Source organism: Gopherus evgoodei, chromosome 2, assembly GCF_007399415.2.
Source record: "Gopherus evgoodei ecotype Sinaloan lineage chromosome 2, rGopEvg1_v1.p, whole genome shotgun sequence".
NCBI lineage: Eukaryota > Metazoa > Chordata > Testudines > Testudinidae > Gopherus > Gopherus evgoodei.
The window spans coordinates 273,003,236-273,027,259 of record NC_044323.1 but is presented as its reverse complement, the minus strand read 5'-3'; the positions used below and the strand labels follow the sequence as shown (position 1 = coordinate 273,027,259).

Genomic DNA, 24,024 nt, shown 5'->3' with positions numbered 1-24,024 from the left:
TTACCAGAGCTATAAAAATGTTGGTTTCTGTTACATTCTAGTGGCCTCTTAGGCTTGGTCTACACTATGCGTTTAAATCGATTTTAGCAGCGTTAAACTGATTTAACGCTGTACCTGTCTACATTACGAGGTCCTTTATATCAATATAAAGGGCTCTTTAAATCGGTTTCTGTACTCCTCCCCAAGGAGAGGAGTAGCGCTAAAATCGGTATTACCATATCGGATTAGGGTTAGTGTGGCTGCAAATCGACGGTATTGGCCTCCAGGCGGTATCCCACAGTGCACCACTTTGACCGCTCTGGACAGCAATCTGAACTCAGATGCAGTGGCCAGGTAAACAGGAAAAGCCCCGCGAAATTTTGATTCTCATTTCCTGTTTGCCCAGCGTGGAGCTCTGATCAGCACGGGTGTCGATGCAGTCCCAAATCCAAAAAGAGCTCCAGCATGGACAGTACGGGAGATACTGAATCTGATTGCTGTATGGGGAAACAAATCTGTTCTATCAAAGCTCCGTTACAGAAGATGAAATGCCAAAGCGTTTGAAAAAAAAATCTACAGGCTACACAGTGCTGCGTGACAAGCGTAACGGGAAGCTAGAGACTCAAATGGATGCTCATGGAGGGAGGGAGGGGGTACTGAGGACTCCAGCTATCCCACAGTCCCCAGCAGTCTCCGAAAAGTATTTGCACTCTTGGCTGAGCTCCCAATGCCTGTAGGTTCAAACACATTGTCCGGCGTGGTTCAGGGTATAGCTCTTCAATTTACTCCCCCTGTCCCCACATGAAAGAAAAGGGAAAGAAATCGTTTCTTTACTTCTTTCAATGTCACCCTATGTCTACTGAATGCTGGTGGTAGACGCGATGGTGCAGCAGTGAAGAGCAGTATCCGCTCCTCTCCCCTTCCCGGTGGCAGACGGTGCAGTAGGACTGGTAACTGTCCTTCTTATCAACCCGTGAGTGCTCCTGGCTGGCTTCAGGTGAGGCTGGCCGGGGGCTCCTGGGTGAAAATAGGAATGACTCCTGGTCATTCCCAGTAGATGTTACAGAACGGCTGGTAACCGTCTTCATCATAGCAACTGGGGGCTGAGCTCCGTCAGCCCCCTCCCTTTCCTGTGTAAAGAAAAGATTCTGTCCTGCCTGGACTATCATAGCTGCGGCATGCTGGGCTTCTCTCCCCCGCACCACTTAATGTCCTGCCTGGACTATCGTAGCACCGAGAGGCTACCTCCCCCTCATTTTATCTCACTAACAAGTCAGTGTTTCTTATTCCTGCATTCTTTATAACTTCATGACACAAATGGGGGGGACACTGCCACGGTAGCCCAGGAAGGCTGGGGGAGGAGGGAAGCAACGGGTGAGGTTGTTGCAGAGGCACCCCCCGTGAATGGCATGTAGCTCATCATTTCTGCGGGATCTGACACGGAGCAGCTGTGCTGTCTGATACACTGGTTCTCTAGTACACTTGCCCCATATTCTAGGCAGGACTGACTCTATTTTTAGAAACCATAAAGGAGGGATTGACTCGGGGAGTCATTCCCAATTTTGCCTTTGCGCCCCCAGCTGATCTCAGCCAGGGGCACCCATGTTAGCAGCAGACAGTACAGAACGACAGATAACCGTCATCTCATTGCCAATTTACACCGGCAGCAAACAGTACAGAACGACTGGTAACCGTCTCTGCTATCATGCAAAAGCAAATGAATGCTGCTGTGTAGCGCTGGAGTATCGCCTCTGTCCGTGGCATCCAGTACACATACGGTGACTGTAAAAAAAAAAAAAAAAAAAAAGAAAAAAAAAAAGCTGAACGGGCTCCATGGTTGCTGTGCTATGGCATCTGCCAGGGCAATCCAGGGAAAAAGGGCGCGAAATGATTGTCTGCTGTTGCTTTCCCGGAGGAAGGAATGACTGACGACATTTACCCAAAACCACCCACGACAATGATTTTTGCCCCATCAGCCACTGGGCTCTCAACCCAGAATTCTAAGGGGCAGGGGAGACTGCAGGAACTATGGGATAGCTACGGAATAGCTACCCACAGTGCAATGCTCTGGAAACCAACGCTAGCCTCGGACCATGGATGCACACTGCCGAATTAATGTGCTTAGTGTGGCCGCATGCACTCGACTTTATACAATCTGTTTTATAAAACTGGTTTATGTAAAATTGGAATAATCCCGTAGTGTAGACGTACCCTTACATAGTGACAACACTGTTTTTCTTTAGACTTTTTTTTTCTTTTTTTAAATTCTATGTAATGTTAAAATTTGATATTTATATATTTAAATATTGTTGTTTCCTGTTACATTAATTTCTTTTTGTTTTTTTAGGTGACTCATTTTTGTTTACCACAGCTTCTCCCATTGCTCAAACACACCACGTCATATCTTCATGAGGTCTTTGAATTCTATGAGGAGATTCTTACCTGTCGCTACCCTTACTCCTGTTTCAAGACTGTTTTTGTAGACGAAGCATATGTCGAAGTAGCTGCTTATGCTTCCATGAGTATTTTTAGGTTAGTATTTATAGCACTCATGTATCTAAAAATTTGTGCTGAGAGAGAACCCTGAATCCCTTTTCTGGTGATCAGAAGATTAGGGCCAACAATTTCTTAGTTGGGTGTCTAAAGTTAGGCATTTAAATAAGGGCTTGATTTGCAAAGGTGTGGAATGTCCACAACTCATATTGGCTTCATAGCCTGACTTAAGGCACCCAAGTTTTAAAATATTGGCCTTTGTCCATACTGCTTTCTTTTAACATAAGTTTCTAGTTTCCTACTTTTTACAAAGATATTTATATTTAAAATAGCAAAACAAAATCCAGCATTTGCAAGGATGCATTTTGCTTTCTGTAATCAGAATTGCTGTCACATAAAACATTTAAGGTTGTGTTAAATAAAATGCAGCTGTCTTACTGAAGTTTTTGACAATTTGTTAAATTTCTTCAGCTGGAAAAAGGTGCCATGTATCCATAGAGTTTCACCAGATAAAACATAAGAAGCAAACTAGCATTAGTTCTGCATTTGGGACAGAAGCATTGTATGCATGTGGAAACAGATGGAGATCTTTAGGTTATTTAAAGAGTCTATCTTTAGGTTATTTAGAAAAATATAGAAATTAAGTTCTGCATGGCAAAAAAGTGAAAGATTCCCAAATTATAGTATCACATCTCGTATTTTGTTTTGATTGTGTTTCCTTCTCTTGTAGATTGTGCTTATGTTCTTTTTTTGTTTTGATCTAGCACAAATCTTTTACACAGTGCAATGATTATAGATGAGACTCCGCTGACAAGGAGATACTTAGCTCAGGCTCTGGCTCAGCAATTTTTTGGCTGTTTTATATCCAGAATGTCCTGGTGAGTACCATAGACTCTAGGACTGGAAGGGACCTCGAGAGGTCATCGAGTCCAGTCCCCTGTACAGTACTATATACAAAATGGTAATAGGATATTTTGGAAGTATAATTTGCATGTTGCATTTCACCCTAACGGTAGGCGAAACAGTACCCTTAGAAGAAATAATACAAATCATTAGGTTCATCAGTGAATAAGAATTCAAGAGAAATTGTTTGGTTTCCCACTGAAAGAAAAAACATTGTTCCTACCAGCTACTAATTACTGAAATTATATAACGTAATATATGCCATCATTATCAAATAAGGTAGGGCAAAGTGAATAAAAGAACTAAATCTTAGGAGATCAGAATCTTACATTAGAGGTTGATTGTAATAGTCAGTAAAAAAAAAATTGTATGGGTTCTATGAAAAAATGATGAATGAAGGGTCCTAACTAGACTTTTAGACCTGTAGCTGTTGGATCCATGCAAGCTGATCAGGGCTGTGAGTTCTGGTTCTGGGATAGGTTAATCTGTTCAGGAGAAAAGGTATCTCACAGGGATATGATAGACAGTGGTTCTGGGCATTTAGATATGCACAAAGAAGATTAATCTCACGTTATAGGCAGAGCTATTAGTGCTGCCTTTAGTTAAAGTTACCCAATGCTTTCCATTAAGATTTTTTTATATAAAGTTGCTTATCATTTTGCCAAATCTTAACTATTTGGGCTGAAATTTTCCATGTCGGCTCTCTGCCTCAGGTTGAATTTGAAAGTTTTAAGAAAAATAGCTTAGTTAAAATATTTTTCCCCATGTTAAAAAAATTCTTACAGCTCTTTTGTTGAGAAGCTCTAGTGCCTCTGTGCTTTGGAGCAAAGACTTGAAATTTGGCAGAGGGATTGCCTTTGTTTGAAGGATGTGCCTTTTGCTGTTCCTGTGAAAATTTGCCCAAATTTGGCTAAGTTATAAACCTTTGAAAAATTACACTATGCACATTTTCTTAGAGTTTGACAGGTACATTTTCTGAAGATTCCACCTACATTAGAGCTGCAGGGGCTGATCATGACTTTCCCTGTAATTGTTGCGCCCGACTACTGCAGGCTGCTGTGGTACATGGCACTAGAACTGATGGCACGGAGACTTTCTTTTGTGCTCCCAGTATTGCCATCTGCTGCCACCCAGGCAGTGTGGAGGAGGAAGCAGCCTGACTAGATTTCAGAAGGAATAAAGGGTACTTGTGGAGTGGGAGAACTAGTAGATTATGACAAGGAGCCTGGTGAAGGTGGATACTGGACCTCTGAGCTGGCAGGGGGAGGGAGAAGTCTGGGAGCAAAGAGAATGGGATTGGCTAGGCAAGTTTGCTAGGATAGGGGAGCGCCTCACCTTCATAACTGTACAAGTCTACTCATCTAAATCTCTTGCAGTTTCTTTCTATTCTTACCCATCTGTCCATCAACCTGTTAGTATTCATGTAAAGTCTTGTCTATACAGTAGATTTCCGCCATCAGTGACCTGCCACTGGTTTAGTGGCACCAGTTGAAACTCCTAGTGTAGACTAGGCAAAGCTACTGTAAACTATTTGCCCTGATGTACTTTAGCTGTGCTGAAGACTCGACTGGTCACTAATAGCTGTAATTGGGGCAAATTCCTGATGTAGACAAGGCCTTAGTGCACCTTACAGGGGCCCTTTTTTGTGCTCTTTCTCCTATTCACATCTTTACAGCCTTCTATGCCACTCTTGTGCTTGAAACTTATGCTATTGTTCACCAAACAGCTTCCTTCTGTAGATCCATATTCCTCCTCAGAATGCACTTCTCAAAGTCACCTACCCAAGGATGAGATGGTTGGGGTGGCAAAACTAAAGATATTCTCTAGGAATTATTTTAAGGAAGTACTGTGTGGTCTGTATTATACAGAACAGACTAGATGATCATGATGGTCCCTTCTGGCTTTGGAATCTGTGAATCAATTAATATATTTTGACTTCAATATTGATGAGAGAGTCTACTGAGTAGAGGGAACTGCTTCTTTCATATCTGTATAGCCTTAAGTACACTTTTGTACATACTTACAGTTGTGATTATTTGTGTCAGTCTTTTCTGTGCACTGAACTGTCTAACTCTTGTCTATCACATTAAAATAGCTTTCAAACAATTAAGACTATGTAGACCAACATGGGTTTTAATACTTACTTTAGTAAGTATTCTAATCTTTTTTACTGTTACAGTTTTAGCTAATATAATTGTTTATACATTTCTACCTCGATATAATGCGACCCAATATAACACGAATTTGCATATAACGCACGAAAGCAGTGCTCCGGGGGGTGGGGAAGGGCTGCGCATTCTGGTGGATCAAAGCAAGTTCGATATAACGCTGTTTCACCTATAATGCAGTAAGATTTTTTGGCTCCCAAGGATAGCGTTATATCAAGGTAGAGGTGTATTTTAATCTGGGCTTTTGTTGTAAAAGAAATTCACAGTTTTAGCTGGCTCTTTGGTTTCATGAATCCCATCCGGGTGCAGAAATCACATAAATCGGTTCACAGCTCATCAGGCTCCTATTGACTTAGACTTGAGAAGTTATATAATCTGCTGAAATGTGTGCATCAGTGAAGCATGAGCTGCCCTTGGCTAGTTCAAAATACCCTGCAAGTCAAGGAGACAGAGTTCATAGTTGTTTCTTATTTCAGGTCAGATGAGTGGGTGCTGAAGGGAATCTCTGGCTATATTTATGGTCTTTGGATGAAAAAAACCTTTGGTGTCAATGAATATCGCCACTGGATTAAGAAGGTAATGAGACAAAAGAAGTTTGTTCTTGTAAAGCGTACGTACATTTTAATATCAAGATAAGGTAAGGTAGAAACCAAATAATATAGTTTTGAATTATTATTTAAAGGGACACTATCAGGTTAAATCATACTTCTGACAGAACACTTTTATCTCCTGTTGTTACAAGTGAAATACCTAATGGAAGAAATCTAGAAACAAAATTTTTCTTAATCTGTTTACTTTGTGCAGTCATTTTCATTGCTTCCCCTTTATAGTCAGTTTCCTCTGCTTTGTTGGGTCTTTTGCCCAGTAACAAGGAAGAAAAGAAGAATGTGATTTTTAAACCTCAGATATTGATATTGGAACTCAGATACAGGTATATTACTTAAATCTGCTTCATCATTCTGTGGTGTCAGAGCTACCATTGGATCTCTCCTTAACTATGGAGGTGATCCAATAGGGGCTCTGGTAACTTATCATATAGCCAGGGCCGGCTCCAGCTTTTTTGCAACCCCAAGCGGTGAAGCAGGGGGGAAGGGGAAAAAAAAGATAAAGCCACGATCAGCGGCACTTCGGCAGCAGCTCTACTATGCCACTTCATAATTCGGCGGTGGGTCCTTCGTTCTGAGAGGGACTGAGGGACCCACTGCCGAAGACCTGGATGTGCCGCTCCTTTCCATTGGCCGCCCGAAGCACCTGCTTCCTTTGTTGGTACCTGGAGCCGGCCCTGCATATAGCATCATTTTGCAAAATATTTGTCTGTTATTCTTTTAAGGCTAGATTCATAAAGGCATGGCAGTGCTGAGTGTTACCATGCTTAACTTTTAGGTTCTTAGAAAATCACTGGGATCCACAAAGCCTGAATTAGGCATTCAAGCTTCCTGTACAATGAATGGAGAGGGATAGGCACCTAAGAATGGGATTCACAAAGGTCACACGCTATGCAGCTCCCTGCCTAAGCTAGCCAATGGAAGATGCCAAGGAGAGGGATATGTCTTAAGACTTCTCCCTCCCTCCTTTAAGGAGTTTGGCACCTAATCCAGCCTGGAGGGAGATGCCCCCCTCTGTGCAAACCCTCTTGGCATTAGGCGTCTACACCATTTTTGCAAGAAGCAGCGGAGGGAGAGGGTGGATGGAGGAGGACCTTCCTTTTAACTTGTAGCCCAGTGGCTAGGTACTAACCTGGGATATGAGAGACCCCAGGTTCAAGTTTCCCCTCTGCCTGATTGGGAGAAAGGCTTTGAACAGGGATCTGCCACCTCTCAGATGAGTTCCCTAAGCACCAGGCTAGGGGATATTCTGATGTGGGGCTCCCAGAGTTTCTCCTGTTGAAGTTATTCCACTGTGCATAGATAAATAAAAAAGTCATTGGATCAGGGGGACTGGATCCTAGGTTTCCCACCTCTGAAGTGAGTGCTCTAACCAGGCTATAGAATCATTTTCCTTCTCTCTCTCTTTTGCGCCCAATGACACTTTCATTAAGATCCTTGATCTGGTAGGAGAGCTCTGAGCCTGCTTGCTGGATCAAACTTTGCAGCCAAGTGAAGCAGAGGAACATCTATCTTCCCATGGTTCATTTATCACAGTGTGGCGTCTGGACACTGAGAGTGCAGCTGAAGAGCACAGAGGCAGAAACAGAAGCACTTAAAGGAGCTTTTACTACAAAGACTTAGGTGCTAAGTGAGTTTGGGAACTGACAGGATTCAGTGGCAGCTGAGTGGTGGTTTTGTGAATCCCAGTGGGGACTGGTTCTGGGATTCAGGTGCCTAAAGTAGCAATTAGGTGCCTAAATCCTTTTCTGAATGTAGCTCTTAGGCTGTAAAATTAAGTTAATAAAATGTCTTTGGTTTTGTGTGTTAGCCTGTTTTTGCAAAATAATTGTGTTTTAGACGAAAGCGTCTGAAATAACATACCACCAACTTCTGAAAGTTTACTTTATAATAAAAATGCAATTGACTTGCTATCCTGTGGGCTGCCTCCATAATCCCAGAGGGATCCAATTGGTAGCTTTGACTTCACTGAATGATGCATCCTGGGGCATCACAAAAATGTAGAAGCTGGCCAGTGTGAATATAGGGTGCTAAGATGAATCAAGGTGGACATTAGGATTTGTAATGGACTGAATATTCTGACCATGTTTCGTCAAAACTGCCTTATCTTTACAGGTAGAAATATTAGACTTTGGTTATGCAGTAAGTTCTGCACAGGTTTCTGCCTGGACAGAACTCATGGAGAGACTGGCCTTAGTAGTTAAATTTTTGGAGAGAAGGAATCACTTCTCACGTAACTCATTTACCCATATTTAACTCTCTCTCTTTCACAGCTCCTTCTCAATACTCATTACTGTTTCATGTTGAATAATCGTGTTTGCAAAAAGCTCTGAAGATGTAAAGCAAAATGTGTGCTATTATTATGCACATATATTTTGCTTTACAAGTTCAACCAAGAGTTTTTGAAATGGTTATGAACCCTTGGGCTTTAGAAGATCAGCCAACCTCTAATTAATGGGGGCTAGAAAGAAAATTTCCCTGAAGATGTTAATTCTAGTTTTCTTGTATCTCTTTTTGAAGTAGCTGGTACTATGCCCTTTCAGAGACAGGATGCAAGGCTAGATAGACTGGTCCAATGTGGCAATTCTATCACCTGTGATTACTACTAGCACAAGGAACATAAGATTATTATTAGTGGAAACGCAAAATCAGTCGGCCTTGGAAACAAAATCACCTCTGACTCCCAGATTCTGGTGAAGTCCCTTGCTTTTACTCATCAGGGGATCAGAGGAAGTTTATGCTGTAGTAAAGTGAATAGCAATGTTCCTCTGATATAGTATCAACTGAATATTAAATTTTAGCTCTGTTATTCAGTTCCACTGTTTTATTTCTGTTTGCCTGGATGATGGACATCTGTTCTTCATTGTAATCCTGTAAATATTGCTAGGTCTCTGGTGCTAAAATGTTGATTATGATTTTTTTTTTCTTAAACGAATTAGTAAAATTACTTCAAATACATTTCACTTGTTGTTCAGGTGATCTCTGAGGTTAAGAAATGATCACTTTATAGAACACTGGAAAGCCCACTAATTAGCGTCTTCTGCTTAACAATATATACATTTTTATATTTTGTACTTTTTAGGAGCTAGACCAAATAGTACTATATGAACTGAAGACTGGTGGAGTTTTACTGCATCCAATATTTGGAGGAGGAAAAGAGAAAGACAAGTATGTTTGTTTAAACTATAAGTCATTGTAGGGTGTGTTTTTATGAGGCCATTAATATATACTTTGGGTGTGTTGTGAGGCACAAGGCCAAAGGCTGAAGGACTTCAGCTGCCTTAGGTATGTATTAATGGTCTCATAAAGTACATCGTGGGTGTAGTTTATCACTATTGTTTTATGAATCTCTAATTTTAAAACTTAAAGACAGTTATTTTTATTGAATGTTTTTAATTCTGCTGTAAAAACCAGTTTTCGTTACAAGGACAGGAGAGGAAAAGGGAGTTAAAAACTTAATTCCTGCTACTTTTACAATGATTTTAAATCATTTTTAGATTTTTAAACAGTATTAATGGTGAATTTGGTGGTTGAATTTGTTTTTCTTTGCTCTCTTGTTTCTCATGCCATGTCTTGTTACATTCACTCTTTTGATGTTGAGCTTTTTGTCCTGTTAATTAGAAAAATGAAACTTAAAAGTAGGCCAGCTGTTAAGAGCCATTGAGAAAAGTAGATGTACTGGGCCATCTGCAGGAATGCATTTCTGCTTTTGAGTATATGCACATCCAGATTTTAGTTTGGTTTAAAATCAGAACTCATAGCCTCAGAATACCCATTTAATAATTGTACACTGATTAAAAAAAAACAACAGAGAAAGAAAGGTCTTTCAGAATGAGAACTGGAATGTAGCTAACAACCAATTTCCAACCTAGGTGAATCCTCAGCCACACAAGGCTGTATGGTTGTTTACAGTTACAGAATCAGCTTTCATGTGCATTTCAGGCCATTACTCCACTTTGCCTGCCTGCTCATGTTGGATTTTGCTTTAATTCAGTGCCCTGCTCTTTCACAAATAGCAAATCAGGCAAAGTAATGAGATGGCCTTGTTGTGCATGCCTCTGGAAAACGAGGCATAGCTGGTATATCTAATTTCAGGCCTCCTGGCCTGGTTGATACCTTGTTAAACTAAAATGGGCCTGCTGAGCTAGGACTTGATTTAGTGTTGGGGTTTTTTGTTTTGTTTTGGTTTTGGTTTTTTGTTAGCAGCTAAAAGTATAACAGCAACATATTCTCCACTTCAGAGAAACTGACTTCGGATGAGTGGTGTTGGGGAAAGCCACAGAAAAACAGATCAAGTTTTTTAAAAGCCAACAAACTAGAGGTTGGATTCTGCTCTATGTTGTAACCTCTTTAGTTTCAGTGGACTTACTCTGGATTTAGAATTGTGTAACTGAGACTACCTTACCCTAAAATGCTTAAAATTGTACATGTTCCCAATACCTGCAATGCTGAAGGCTGTCAGACATGTCTGTGTGCTTCTAGTTGTACTTTCTCTGCTTTCCCCTTTGCAAAAAAGGAGTGCACAAATCATATTTAGTCACTTTTTTTATATTTGTTGCTTATTTTGTAGATATGTTTTTAATGTTGCCTTGTACGTAAATTGTTTTTAAAGTTGCTGACTTCAGTAAATTATGCATATTTGTAGTGGAGGGGATATTTTTATAATGAAAATTATGTTCAGACAGCTTTGCATTTGTTCTTGCCTCTTAGATGGGTCTGGGAGAATGCTAATGGCATTTCTGACAGGCCTTTATTTCTATAGTTGTTAAGAGGCAGACACCTTTGCATCACTACAGTGCTGTTTAAAGCCTTTCTGATCCCAGGTTAGGAATTAAGTGGACACCATCTATAAAAAATGACATTTCTCTCAGAAAATCATAATACATGATATATAATGCCCTTCATAAGAGCATCAGGTCATTTTACACCTCAAATATAAATTAAAGCAGCATTACTAATATCTTCAATTTTAATTTATTAATTAAAACAGATGTGGTCATCTAAATATTCATAGGAAGCAGGCTCCATAATTACGAAACACTAAATAATTAAAAGCATTAGCTCCAAATGTATTTCAGTTTGTATTTAGAGCAAAATCATACATGGTTAGTATAATCTCTGAAGAATCAGTATGATGAAGAGCCTTTGTCTTTGGTTGTTCAGCGCTGTCATTCTATGAAACTCATTAGGATGTTGAGGAGATGGCAAAAGCTAATTAGACAGTCAGTTCTCAGAGATACATTTTGGGTAAAGAAAATCAACCCTGTTGTTCACAGGTAGGGGGACTGACTAGATAACTCACTTCACTCTCAAGCAATCTAATGAAGAAGAGTTAGGTTTTAGTACTGATGTTCTCCTCAACAGTCAGTTGGAATGTGGCCAAAATACAGTTAATTTCCATAGTTCTTTTTCAGTCATTTCAGACTCCAGAAATCCTTTGCAAATACATCTAATTCACGAGCAGCAAAACACAGGTATTTCTAGCTTCAGATTCCGTGGTTTTCTTTAAATCCCCACAATTTGAAGCACTCCCTAGGAGAAAGGAAACAATACAGTTCACTGCAGTAGGGATGTCTGTTTTTTGGCAATTGAGCTTTGATTATCAGCTTTAAATCCCCACAATTTGAAGCACTCCCTGGGAGAAAGGAAACAATACAGTTCACTGCAATAGGGATGTCTGTTTTGGCAATTGATCTTTGATTATCAGCAGATAAGTATGCTGAGTGGTCTGTGATGGGATGTTGGATGGGATGGGATGGGATCTGAGTTACTGCAGAGAATTCTTTCCTGAGTGCTGGCTGGTGAGTCTTGTCCACATGCTCAGGGTTTAGCTGATCGCCATATTTGGGGTCGGGGCAGATTGGCAGAGGCCCTGGAGGTTTTTCGCCTTCCTCTGCAGTGTGGGGCATGGGCCACTTGCTGGTGGATTCTCTGCAGCTTGAGGTCTTCAAACCACAATTTGAAGACTTCAATAACTCGGACATAAGTTAGGGGTTTGTTATAGAAGTGGATGGGTGGGGTTCTGTGGCCTGCTTTGTGCAGGAGGTCAGACTAGATGATCATATTGGTCCCTTCTGACCCTAAAATCTATGGGTCTATAAAGTGAAGCTGCATATAAATTAAATGGGTCACTTCATACTTTTTCCCATTCAGAGATTTTGGCCCTTCTTGGACAGTCTTTAATTGTGGGGTTGCTAGCTATACAGTTCTTAGCAACTACAAGAATGCAAGTAGATTCATACGGTCTCACAGTTTCTTGGGGTAGGGAATATAAGAAGAAATTACAAAAAGGGCTGAGTGTGTGTGAGAGAGATAGACACACACACACAGACACTGTACATTTATTAGGGGAGCTGGTCAGGCTTTAAGTTTGACCAGCTGGTTTCCATCCCAGGTCCTCAAAGGATATGGACCCCTGTTACTTATTAAAAAATAAATGTGACTTGGTATCAATTGTACACATTATTACATTTTTTAAACTAAAATCATGAAAACATATCACCAAAGGTAAGCTGTTTATATTAAACTAAAAATAAAATGTTATAAGTGTCCAATCAAATAAGTTAAGGTCATTATTGGATTGGAGTTAAATCATCAACTTAGTACAAAAAACAGTCAATTGCTATACATTCTGTAAAAGAGACTAAGAAGGTGGTTGTCTGCATGTTTATAAATCCCAATTAAAGATTTTTACCAGGGTCAATCAAATCAATAATTTAAAGTTCGTTAAATAACTTGTTTTTAGTATTAAGCTACCTACGGTCCTAACCACAATCTTAAAGCCAATTATAAAACTTGCTTCTCAAACTTCAGTTTTTTATGTGGTGGCTAACCTTTTTCCTCTCCTTCTCTCTCCTCAAGAGAGGTAATAATACTAACTTTAGCAGAGCAACCTTGATAAACAGAAGTTTAACAAACGCTTATTTACTAGAAATTATAGATGACAATATCAAGTCTCTCAATACTTTCAGGTTCAAAACACAGTTTAATAACTGTCTTTATGAGACAATATTTAGGGCTGTTTAAACTATGATTACTTTTCCTTTCTGGTACCTTCTTAAGTCTCTGATGGGTGCCTACTTTTGTCTGAGTGCTGCTAAATTCTTAGGGTGTCCCTGCCTGCATAAATAGGAGTCTCTCCAATACTAATTTAAGACACACAGTCTGTGTGCATTTGAAGGAGATGGGGATTCCTGGCTCCCAACTCCCCAAGTTCTTTCAGTATAGTTCCTGATTCGCTACCTGGTGAGAAGGGCAGAGGGTTGGAGCACAGAACATTTCACAGCTAACTTAGGGGCTTACCAAATCTATTGTGCCCGGCTGATAATGGCGCCTTCTGCCTCTTTGTAGGCACAGGAAATCGGTGAATGATCTTCTTGAGGGCAGTTTCCCTGAAGCTTTCCAGGAGATCTGCTTGAGGGCTATAGAGCTATTGCCTGTTCTCTCTCAGAGCTGCCCATCAACTGCCTAGGAATTCCTGCTTTTAAACCTTTATTCCACTCATGACATGACTGATGGGGGAAGGTCCAGCCAGGCCCACAGCAGCTTTTTAACCCCTTATCACTGGCATGTGGTTTATACACCCTGTCACAGGATGCTCTCACACACATGCATGCACACAGCCACACTTTCTCTTTCCCATCTTAAAAATAAAGCAAATAAAAAGGCTGGGGTGTCTTCCTGTTAAACTCAAGGCAAAAAATAGGGACAGGAAAATAAGTTACTTAAGATAACAGAAAGTTCGGGAATTCTTCAGTTCTCACAGTATTCTGTGCTCTTGTAAAGTAGGAGCTGAAACAGCAGACAAAAGGCCAGATGATGTTCTGCTGGCCCAGCACTACTTATTAGTGAGCCTCCTTCAGGTGCAGGGAGAGACTGGTCAGAGGCTGCAGGGGCCTGACTTTCCCCAAGGTGAACAGCCTAGGAGTTTCTGGAAGGTGAATTTTTCCTTGGATGGATGTTGACCCAAAAGGCAAGACTTCTAAACCTAGTCCTTGATTCTTAAGGTTTACGAATTTTGCTCACTCTGCCTTGCAGTTCCTCCTTCTCTGCCTCTCAAGTCTGGAAAAAACAGGTGCATGGGCCTACCTTGAAGCCATGCAAGTTTGAATTAAGTCATTGCTGCCGAGCATTAACTTGGGAACGTTTTTAAAGCAGCAATTTAAAAATATTTTGTGTTTTTCATATCACAGAGATTGTTGGTCTATGACCAAAAAATAAAATAATAATAATAAAAAAATCCAGATATATAAGACTACTTTTGAGGAAGTTGGCCTGATCTCATCTGGGTTGAATGCCTTAAGACATGTCACCAGTTTATGGAAAATTCAATATAAAACACCTATAAAAATAACTAAAGGGAAAAACTCTAGCACAACAAAACCAGTCACTGAACATTAATTCATCAGCCAAACAAAAATAAATTCAGACTTATTAAATTTATCATCTCCAGTTTCTGCTCTGCTAATGGAAAACAGGCAAATGTTCTTACTTTTCTCACGAATAAGGCAATTACAGTAACTTTTCTGTTTTTTTACTGGACTATAGATCAGGCAACTTATTTTTAAAAGTTATTTTAAATCTTATCGAGAAGAAGTCCATTTAAAATATAATGTCTGTATGCCATACAAGCTATTCTCACAGGGGGAAGCTGCAGATCATTTGCATTCTGATTTTAAACCCAACAGACACTGTGAAATTCAGAATTAGTTATGAGAACTTTTAACTCTGTTTCTTGCTTGTAGATACACCTCCACGCCGATTTAACGCTGTCCTCGGGAGCTAAAAAATCTTACCACGTTATAGGTGAAACTGCATTATATCAAATTTGCTTTGATACGCCAGAGCGCGCACCCCCGCCCCGCTCAGCACTGCTTTTACCACATTATATCCGAATTCGTGTTATATTAGGTCGTGTTAATTGGGGTAGAGGTGTATTATCATATGAAGTTTCCTTATATGATCATATAGTGAGGCAATGTGATATTTTATTTTCCAAATATTTAATTTACAAGTATGATTTAATTCAGATTTTTGTTTAAATCCCTCCTCATCTTCAACGGTAATGTCAGTGAAGGTGATTAATTAATAAAATGTTCTAACCAAAAAGTACACTGAAAATTTTAGGTCTGTCTCAGAGCAACTTAAAAGCAAGTGAATTTGAAAATATGGTGATTACTGACCTCCACTACTTTGGGACATACGATGTACCTTGTATAGGAGATGCCACTGTGCCTAAGTACTGAGGTTGTGTTTAGGTTTTGCTGTGCTTTGATTAGTAAACTTCTATTTATTTTTCAGTAGTTTAAAAGGATTACATTATTATTTTGTAGTTTATTTGTACTATCCCAGTGCTGAGGCGCTCTAGTTATGGACCCAGGACCCTGTTGTGTTTGGTGCTGCCCCAAAAGTCTTTTAGTCAATCTTTTTTTCATTTTATTAAAGTATAATTTTATTATACTCTCTTGAAGCATATTGAAACTTCCTCCATGAAAGCATTTTTTAAATTGGATCTTGTGCATATGAACAAACGTCAACTTTGCAACCTAAAAATAAATGCAGAACAGTGGACTTAGAAATGGAAGAAACCTCTTATACTAACTTCTGTTGACCAATTAAATTACATTGTTAATGCAGTGTGTAGCTTGTTCAGGTTCATTTTAGCTATTCTTTTTACTGTAAAATCTATCTGAAACAGTGTATAGGATAAGGGAGGATTTGCTACATTGTGTAATTCAAGACTAGTGAAATATTCTTTAAATGTTATGCTTTAAACAAAAACCCTTTTTCTAGCCATTTTACTATCTATTAACAGCCTTGCTTCAGAGATTGGCTTTCAAATGAAACTGAAATAAAATAAGTAATATCCATAGAAGGTCAACTTGTTCTCATTTGTAGAACAGTCAATTGTATGCTTTCCAAATAAATGTTTGTTTAAATATATAGTAATTGCAATCAAATTGCCTTTAAATGAAGGGGGACCCCTCCCAAATAAAAGCTATAAGCAATTCTCAGTAGTCTAATGACATATACCCTTTCCGCACTGATTTGTTTTGTTTAAATTCTCACTAGACAACTTCATGTTTGTAATATTACTGTTCAAACTGTAGTTTCTTCTAATTTATTCTCTGTACTCCTCTGTGTAATACACAAGCACCTATCTCTGCATTATAAAAATTGTAGACTTTTTCATGAATAAATCCATGATGCATTGTTGTCTTAAATAAGTAGAAACAATATGAATGTATACTGCAGTCATCTTGTTTACCAGTAACTGTTGTGGGCTTTTTGCCATAATATTCAGAACACAAAATACATTAAATTATTTTGATTTAATTTTTCAGCCCTGCATCACATCTACATTTTTCTATAAAACACCCTCACACACTATCCTGGGAATATTACACTATGTTCCAGTGTAAAGCCCATCTTGTTATGAGATTGATAGAAAACAGGATCAGTATGGAGTTCATGCTACAAGTAGGTGTTTAAATTCTTTTATGAGGTATATTCAACTTTTTAAGTACAATTATGTTCCGAAAGTTACTCTTTTAAAACCATTTTGGGGTTTCGTGTTTGCTTGTGTATCAATAACTTCGAGATAAACTGTGCTCATAGTACAGGTAAACTGGATTATAATGCACAGGTTGGTTATTTCCTTCTCAGACATGGCTAGTAATAAAGGATTAACTTCTAAGGCTATCTATTGTAAAACAAGTCACTCAATTTATTTTTCAGGACAGTAAACTGCTGTATTTAAAGTTCATATCAGGTTGAGTTTTCTTTCACACAGACTACAAAGGACAAGTTACCATCTGGATACTGTGTGAAGGAAGGATAGTTTAGGCTGTTGTGATTCCAGTTTAAACAAGAACCATTAGCGCTGTATGTTTTGTCCTATATTTTATCATTATACCAATTAAGAGAATTACATCTTTAGAGAAGAATACTGCTTTCAGAGTTCTGGGTCTCCCTTTATTAAGTATCACATTTTTTCTTATGAAATCATAAAATAGAAAGACAAACTGAAATCTCACAAGTATTTAACTTTTCAAAGAAGCCGTATTTTAATTATTATTTAGTTATGATAATGCTAGGAGCCCAACACAGGCCAGAACCCTGCTGGTTCTCTTCATAGTGCAGAAACATTTGTTTACTAAGTTTCAAGCAGTAACTCTACTGGAGGCAATGAAATTGCAAAGATGTCACTGAGGAGCTAATTTAAGGTTCAGAACTTCTTTTATGGCAAGGTATAATAGAGTTTTTAATAGACTTTAAGTCGTAACACAGTAATGTAGTACATGAGTAGGGCCCTACCAAATTCGCGGCCATGAAAAATGTGGCGCGGACTGTGAAATCTGGTCTCCTGCCCATGAAATCTGGTCTTTTGCGTGCTTTTACCCTGTGCTATACAGATTTCATGGGGAAGACCAGCATTTCTCAAATTGGAGGTCCTGATCCAAAAGGGAGTTGCAGGGGGGTTGCAAGATTATTTTAAAGGGGTCACAGTATTGCCACTCTTACTTCTGCGCTGCCTTCAGAGCTGGGCAGTCAGAACACAGCAGCAGTTGGCCCGGCACCCAGCTCTGAAGGAAGCGCCCCGCCAGCAGCAGTGTAGAAGTAAGGGTGGCAATACCATACCCTGCCACCGTTACTTCTGTGTGGTTGCCTTCAGAGCTGGGTAGCCGGAGAGTGGCGGCTGCTTACTGAGGGCCCAGCTGTGCAGGCAGCAGTGCAGAAGTAAGGGTAATAATATCATACCACACTGTCTTTACTTCTGCACCACTGCTGGTGGTGGCTCTGTTTTTTCAGAGCTGGGCTCCCAGCCAGCAGCTGCCGCTCTCCAGCTGCCCAGCTCTGAAGACAGTGCTGCTTGTTGCCAGCAGCAGTGCAGAAGTAAGAGTTGCAGTACTGCAATACCCACTACAATATCTTTGTAACCCCCCTACAGCTCATTTTTGGATCAGGACTGTAGAATTACAACACCGTGAAATTTCAGATTTAAGTAGCTGAAATCGTGAAATTTATGATTTTTAAATTCCTGTGACCGTGAAATTGACCAAAATGGACTGAGAATTTGGTAGGGCCCTATACATGAGATATAATCATGAAGAATTTTTTTTTATAAAGATGCACATATAACTAGGTAATTTAGTTATTGGAGAATGCATCCTTAGATGTAAAAGGGAGGTAAAAATATTATATTTGTGTAAAAGAAAATGATTGCTGTTGATGATAGTTAACATCAACTGTAAGCTCTCAAAGTATTTATAGTCTTCTGCTTTAGAAATGCTTATAGCTAGATAAGAGGTACTGAAATACATTTCTGCATTCAACTCCATGTAAATTTATTAGAAAACTGCCTGTTAAAATACCCCTGGTGATGAGTGATGAGCATAGATAGGAAAGGGTGAAATAGTGTGTTGCTTTCTTTTGTCCCCGGGCTAAACATTTTATTTGTCATTAAGATAATGCTGGCACTGCAGCTGCCTTTGAATTAGGCCTAACCTCTCCCCAGCAGCATTGTTTTTAGCCCACTGTATCTGCACTCTATCTGCAAATCCCAACTTCAGATAGTGACAAGCTAATGAATTTCTGAAATGCCTTTGTTTTTTAAAGGGATCTTTTCTTTCTTTCCTTTTTTTTTTTAAGATAAATGTTACAGAACGAGCTGATTGGCTTTGGCATTGCCTGAAGACAATCAAGATAAAAAATTCAGATAATTCAGTATTCAAAATATGTAAAATGAATGTTTCTATCATTTTAGGTTTTCAACAAACTGTTGAGTCTGGCCAGCACTGCCTCGTCTCAGAAGTTCCAGTCTCACATGTGGAGTCAGATGCTGGTTTCCACGTCTGGATTTTTGAAATCCATCTCTAATGTCTCTGGCAAAGACATCCAGCCTTTAATAAAGCAGTGGGTGTATCCTTTTCATTCTAGTTCTGAATTGTTAAAGTGGAGAAGAAATGTAGCTTTTCGTTGGCACTATTAAAGGAATGTGCAGGAAGATATGAAATGCCTAATTTTTAACAGAGTTAGAAACAAAGAGATTCATATTAAAAAAAAAAAGGAACAAACTAGCTATTCAGATTCCTTTCCTAGTGACTTACAGTACGCTGGCTGTTTCTGGGTGCTCTTTGCTTTTCAATACTGGAAGGAGTTGCAGTATTTGTTAGTTTTACCAGTAGTGAAATTACTATAAAGAAGCTCAAGCACTCTCATGGAATTAAAGGTCAAACTGTACTACAGAGATCCAGGAGACACTGCCATTAGAAATATGCTAAAGTCTGACATGGAAAATGCTATAGTCTGCTGCATTTTCAGATGTGATTTCCAGTAAATCACTGTGGCATAAATTACCTGGGGTAGCAGACTGATAGTAACTGTACATTTTTTAGATCAGTGTGAGCCCTAATGCTAGCAGAAATTTAAAAATAAATTGTTTTATCTATTTTCATTGGTATTTTAAATTAACATTTTATGGCTGCAGCAAAATCAGACAATTTAGTTGAGGTAATATCTTTATTGGCCCAACTTCTGTTGGTGAAAGGGACAAAGTTGTAAGCTTCACAGAGCTCTTCTTCAGGTTTGGGAATGGTAACCAGAGTGTCTAATCTAAACACAAGTTGGGACAGATTAAGTGTAAGGGGATCACGTATGCCATATGGTTCTACTGTTTCAGTACAGAAAACAAAACTCAATTTTATTCATGTATGTAGGGGATTATTCATTTGTTCTGACTTTTCCTGTAAATAATATTTTATATAACTCTTTAGTATGTAAAAAGGCCTGAAAGCAAGATTACTATTCCAGAGTAGCAGCAAAGAGTCCTGTGGTACCTTATAGACTAACAGACGAATTGGAACATGAGCTTTCATGGATGAATACCGACTTCGTCGGATCAAAGTGAATATTCACCCACGAAAGCTCATGCTCCAATTCGTCTGTTAGTCTATAGGTTACCAGAGGACTCTTTGCTGCTTTTACAGATCCAGTCTAACATGGCTACCCCTCTGATACTATTCCACAATACTAGAACAATACATAAAAATCAATGTGCACCAAAGAAATTTTAGAATGTACCACATTTCTGGAGTGAAATATTTCACAATGGATAAACGCATCAATTTTTTTTCATGGGACATGGTAAGGAATCATCTAATTTATTTATTCTTTTTTCCACACCTAGCTATGCAAAAATACTAGTAATCAGTGGAGAATTCCATGAACGTGATGTTTTTTATAAAGTGGGTAAAGCTGGTAACAAACTAATAACAGGGTAACTTTGAAAGAGACATTCCTGAGAGAACATGACTAAAAGAGAACTTCATTGATCCATAACTCTTCAGGATTATTTGATTTGGTAATCCCTGTCCTCTGTGCTTTAGCCACATTATTGTTAGATGAAAATACTGCACTTCAGTGAGAGCTCTGTTCCATTTCACTTGTGACTAAAATAGGGCAATAATAGTCACTTAAACTAAAACTATTCACAGAAATGGTTAAACCAGTAGCTGCCTGAAATACAAAACTGGTGGAGATCACAATTCGTATTCAGTTTTACTGAAGGTGACAAACTCAAGAACACTACCATAATGACCCAGATTGAAAAGGTTCTAGAAAATAGATGTTTAATATGAAATCTGGTTTAGAAAACAGTAAACTGTAATCTCTGGTCATATTTCTCTGAGTTTCACTTAGCCAAAACATACAAAAAACCTGACATACTTACTGGTGGTGCTCAAATTAAGAGTCTGGCCTCCCTGAAGAGAGACCCAGTACTGCTCGAACAGCGGTCTCCAAACTTTTGAGGGTCACACCCCCTTTTGCCCCTCTCTGTGTCCCCCCATTCTCCTGGGGTTGGGAGTGGGGCCACGGCTTTGGGGGGGGGGGAGTGGTACACAGTCAGGAGGCTGAGGCTTGGGCCTCAGCTGGGGGTGGGAGTGGGGCCGGAAGCAGGACCGCGGCCAGGGGCCAAGGCTGGGGGCAGGGGTGAGAGCAGAGCTGCAGCTGGGCTGCCATGGGAGCAGGCAGCAGGCCTGTGGCCAGGTGCAGCTCCACTCCCAGCCTTGCCCCAGCCTCGGCCCCAGGCCAGGAATGGAGCCATGACCAGTGGCTAAGGCAAGGGGCTGGTGTGGGCCAAGGAGCAGAGCCATGCCAAGGCTGGGGACAGGGCCAGGCGAAGGGATGGGAGCCGGGGATGTGGCTGGGGGCAGGACCAGAGCAGAGCTGGGGATGAGGAGGGGCTGGGTGGTGCTCCCTCCTCACCCCTTGTAGGGGCTGGCCTGGGCCCCACTGTGCCCTCCATGCATTCCTCCATGCCCCCCCTGGGGGGGGATGTCCCACAGTTTAGGGACCTCTCTGCTAGAGGATGTGCGCAACGACACCTGTGGAACATGGTGTGAAATAATACAGCTTTTCATTATGACTTGTTTTTATTTTCAGTGGAAAAAATTTACTGCACTTCACAGTACTAGGCATTCTGTCTTCAGTTCCTTTTGTTGAACTTTCTGTAATCTTGTTTTCTCTACCAGCATATAAAAATCTTCAATAAGACTATTTTAAAAAATATTCCTGAGATGCTCCCTTTGCACAGAGCTTTTGTCTCCCATTAATGGGACTAAGGGAACCCAAAATATTTTCCCTCTCCATTTTTCTTTGAACCTTTTTGTGCTGTGACAGTCAAATACAAATCTAGTGCAAAATGTGAGAATGTAAACCTTAGAAATGTTATTTTTATTTATAAACACGATCTCTTGTCCCTCAAAATTCCTATACAATTTATTAGGGATCAGAGTGGTGTGGTAAAATTTTATGGCAGTTTTGCGTTTAATAGAAAACGAAATGTATTGGAATTGGAAATAAAGCAAGACTACACTTCTCCTGGGACCCAAAAATATGTGGTAAGGTCCATTTTCCAAAGTTGGTTTACAACACTGTTGACATGCATTTGTCTGTACACACATTTGTAAACATTAAGCTTATATTTATATTAGACCAATTCATTTTTATTACACTAATAATGAAAGTATCTTAATTTTCTTCAGGGTCCTCTTAAAGTGACAGTGCAAGAACTTGATGGCTCTTTCAACCATACATTGCAGATAGAAGAAAACAGTCTTAAACATGATATACCTTGCCATTCCAAAAGCAGAAGGTAAGAATTAGAACTACAGAATGCAGATGTTTATAGAATGTATGTATAATAATGTCCAGTGCAATTAATGGGAAATGTCAAATCTAAATCTTTTAATACTTCTTTTTGTAAATGTTCATAATCTTACTGTATAATTTACCAATTTTGTGATAATAGAGTCATAGGCCAGAAGGGACCACCAGATTATGTAGTCTGACTATCTGTATATTACAGGCCACCTACAGCAACCAGCACCAATTAACTCAATAACTGAAATTAGACCAAAATATTACAGCCCACAGGAGACTATACTGTTATGTACCACAAGCAGAGGGCAGGAAGGACCTAGGTGCACTAATGCCTGAGGCCTTCTTAGTGCAGGGAAATGATTGTGAGATATACCAAGATAATCCTGGCAAGTGATCTGCATCCACATGCAGAAAATGAAAAATCCCAAAGGTCACTGCCAGTCTATCCTGAGGGAAAGTTCTTTCCCAACCCAATGTATGGTGATCAGTTAAACCCTTAGCATGTGGGCAAGAACCAGCCAGTCAAGCACCTGAGAGAGAGACTGGTCAGTGCCACCTCAGAGCCCTGGCCTACTCTGTCCGATGTCCCATCTCTAGCCATGGCCATCATTGATTCTTCAAAGGAAGAAGATAAAAAAAGAACAACCCAGAATATATTCCAGTGGGGGTACATCCCTTTCTGACCCCTGTAGCTGGCTTGCTGAAACCATGAAGCATGACATTTTAGGAAAATAAGACAAAAACCAGAAGTGAGCCCTATGGCTGCTAATCCCTGCCCCCTACCAGCACAGATAACCCCATCATACAATCACATTCATAAATTTGTTCAGCTCCCTCTTAAAACTAATTAAGTTGTTTGCCTCTACAACTCCTATTAGGAGGCTGTTCCAGAATCTCACCTCTGATGGCTAGAAACCTAATTTCAAGTCTGAATTTGTTCTTGGCCAGTTTATACCCATTTGTTCGTGTGCCAACATTGTCCTTTAATCTTAAATAGCTCTTTGGTAAATATCCTCCCTGGCATTTACTCCCCCTATATAGAGAGCAAACATATCTTTTTTCAGTCTTCTTTTTGTTAGACTAAACAAGCCAAGCTTTTCCAATCTCCTCTCACAAGATAGGCATTTCATTCCCCTGATCAGCTTAGTTGCTCTTCTCTACACCTGTTTTCGTTTAAATTCATTACTCTTGAACATGTATGACTAGAGTTGTACACAGTATGCCAAGAGGTCTCAGTGCTGTGTACAATGCATTAATACGTCTCTATCTCTACAGGAAATGCCTTGCCTGATGTAGCTTAGAATCATATTTCCCTTTTTCACAGCCGTGTTACTTTGGTGGCTGATAGTCATCCTGCGATGAACCCACATGTCCAGATCTCTTTTCTCCTCTGTCACTTCCAACTTATGAGCCCCAGCCTGTAGCAGAAATTCTTAGTATTAGACCTTCAGTGCATGATCTTGAACTTTGTGCTATTGAATTTCATCTCATTTCTGTCACTCCAGTATTCAAGGTTATCTGGCTCTTCTTGTGTAATATTCTGATCCTCTTTTTTATTTCAATTGCCTCCCAACTTTGTATCATCAGCAAAATTTTATTAGCACACTCCTACTTTTTGTGCCAACGCCATGAATAAAAATATTGAATAAGATTGGTCCTAAGACCTATGTTTGAGTAACTCCACTAGTAACCTCCTTCAAATCCAATAATTC

The 24,024-nt window shown here is 39.7% G+C and overlaps 1 protein-coding gene across 4 annotated transcripts in view; it reads left to right on the top strand.

Annotated features, from left to right (window-relative positions):
• The window catches only part of TAF2 (TATA-box binding protein associated factor 2), a 112,481-nt gene that overhangs the window by 28,825 nt on the left and 59,632 nt on the right, over positions 1–24,024 (top strand). For all 4 annotated transcript variants that reach the window (XM_030553746.1, XM_030553748.1, XM_030553749.1 and 1 more), the window contains 8 exons: positions 2,327–2,511; positions 3,237–3,350; positions 6,020–6,119; positions 9,231–9,316; positions 16,492–16,627; positions 18,915–19,069; positions 21,936–22,050; positions 22,195–22,304. In XM_030553746.1, the coding sequence (XP_030409606.1) occupies positions 2,327–2,511; positions 3,237–3,350; positions 6,020–6,119; positions 9,231–9,316; positions 16,492–16,627; positions 18,915–19,069; positions 21,936–22,050; positions 22,195–22,304 (1,001 nt within the window). The remainder of the gene's footprint in view (positions 1–2,326; positions 2,512–3,236; positions 3,351–6,019; positions 6,120–9,230; positions 9,317–16,491; positions 16,628–18,914; positions 19,070–21,935; positions 22,051–22,194; positions 22,305–24,024) is intronic.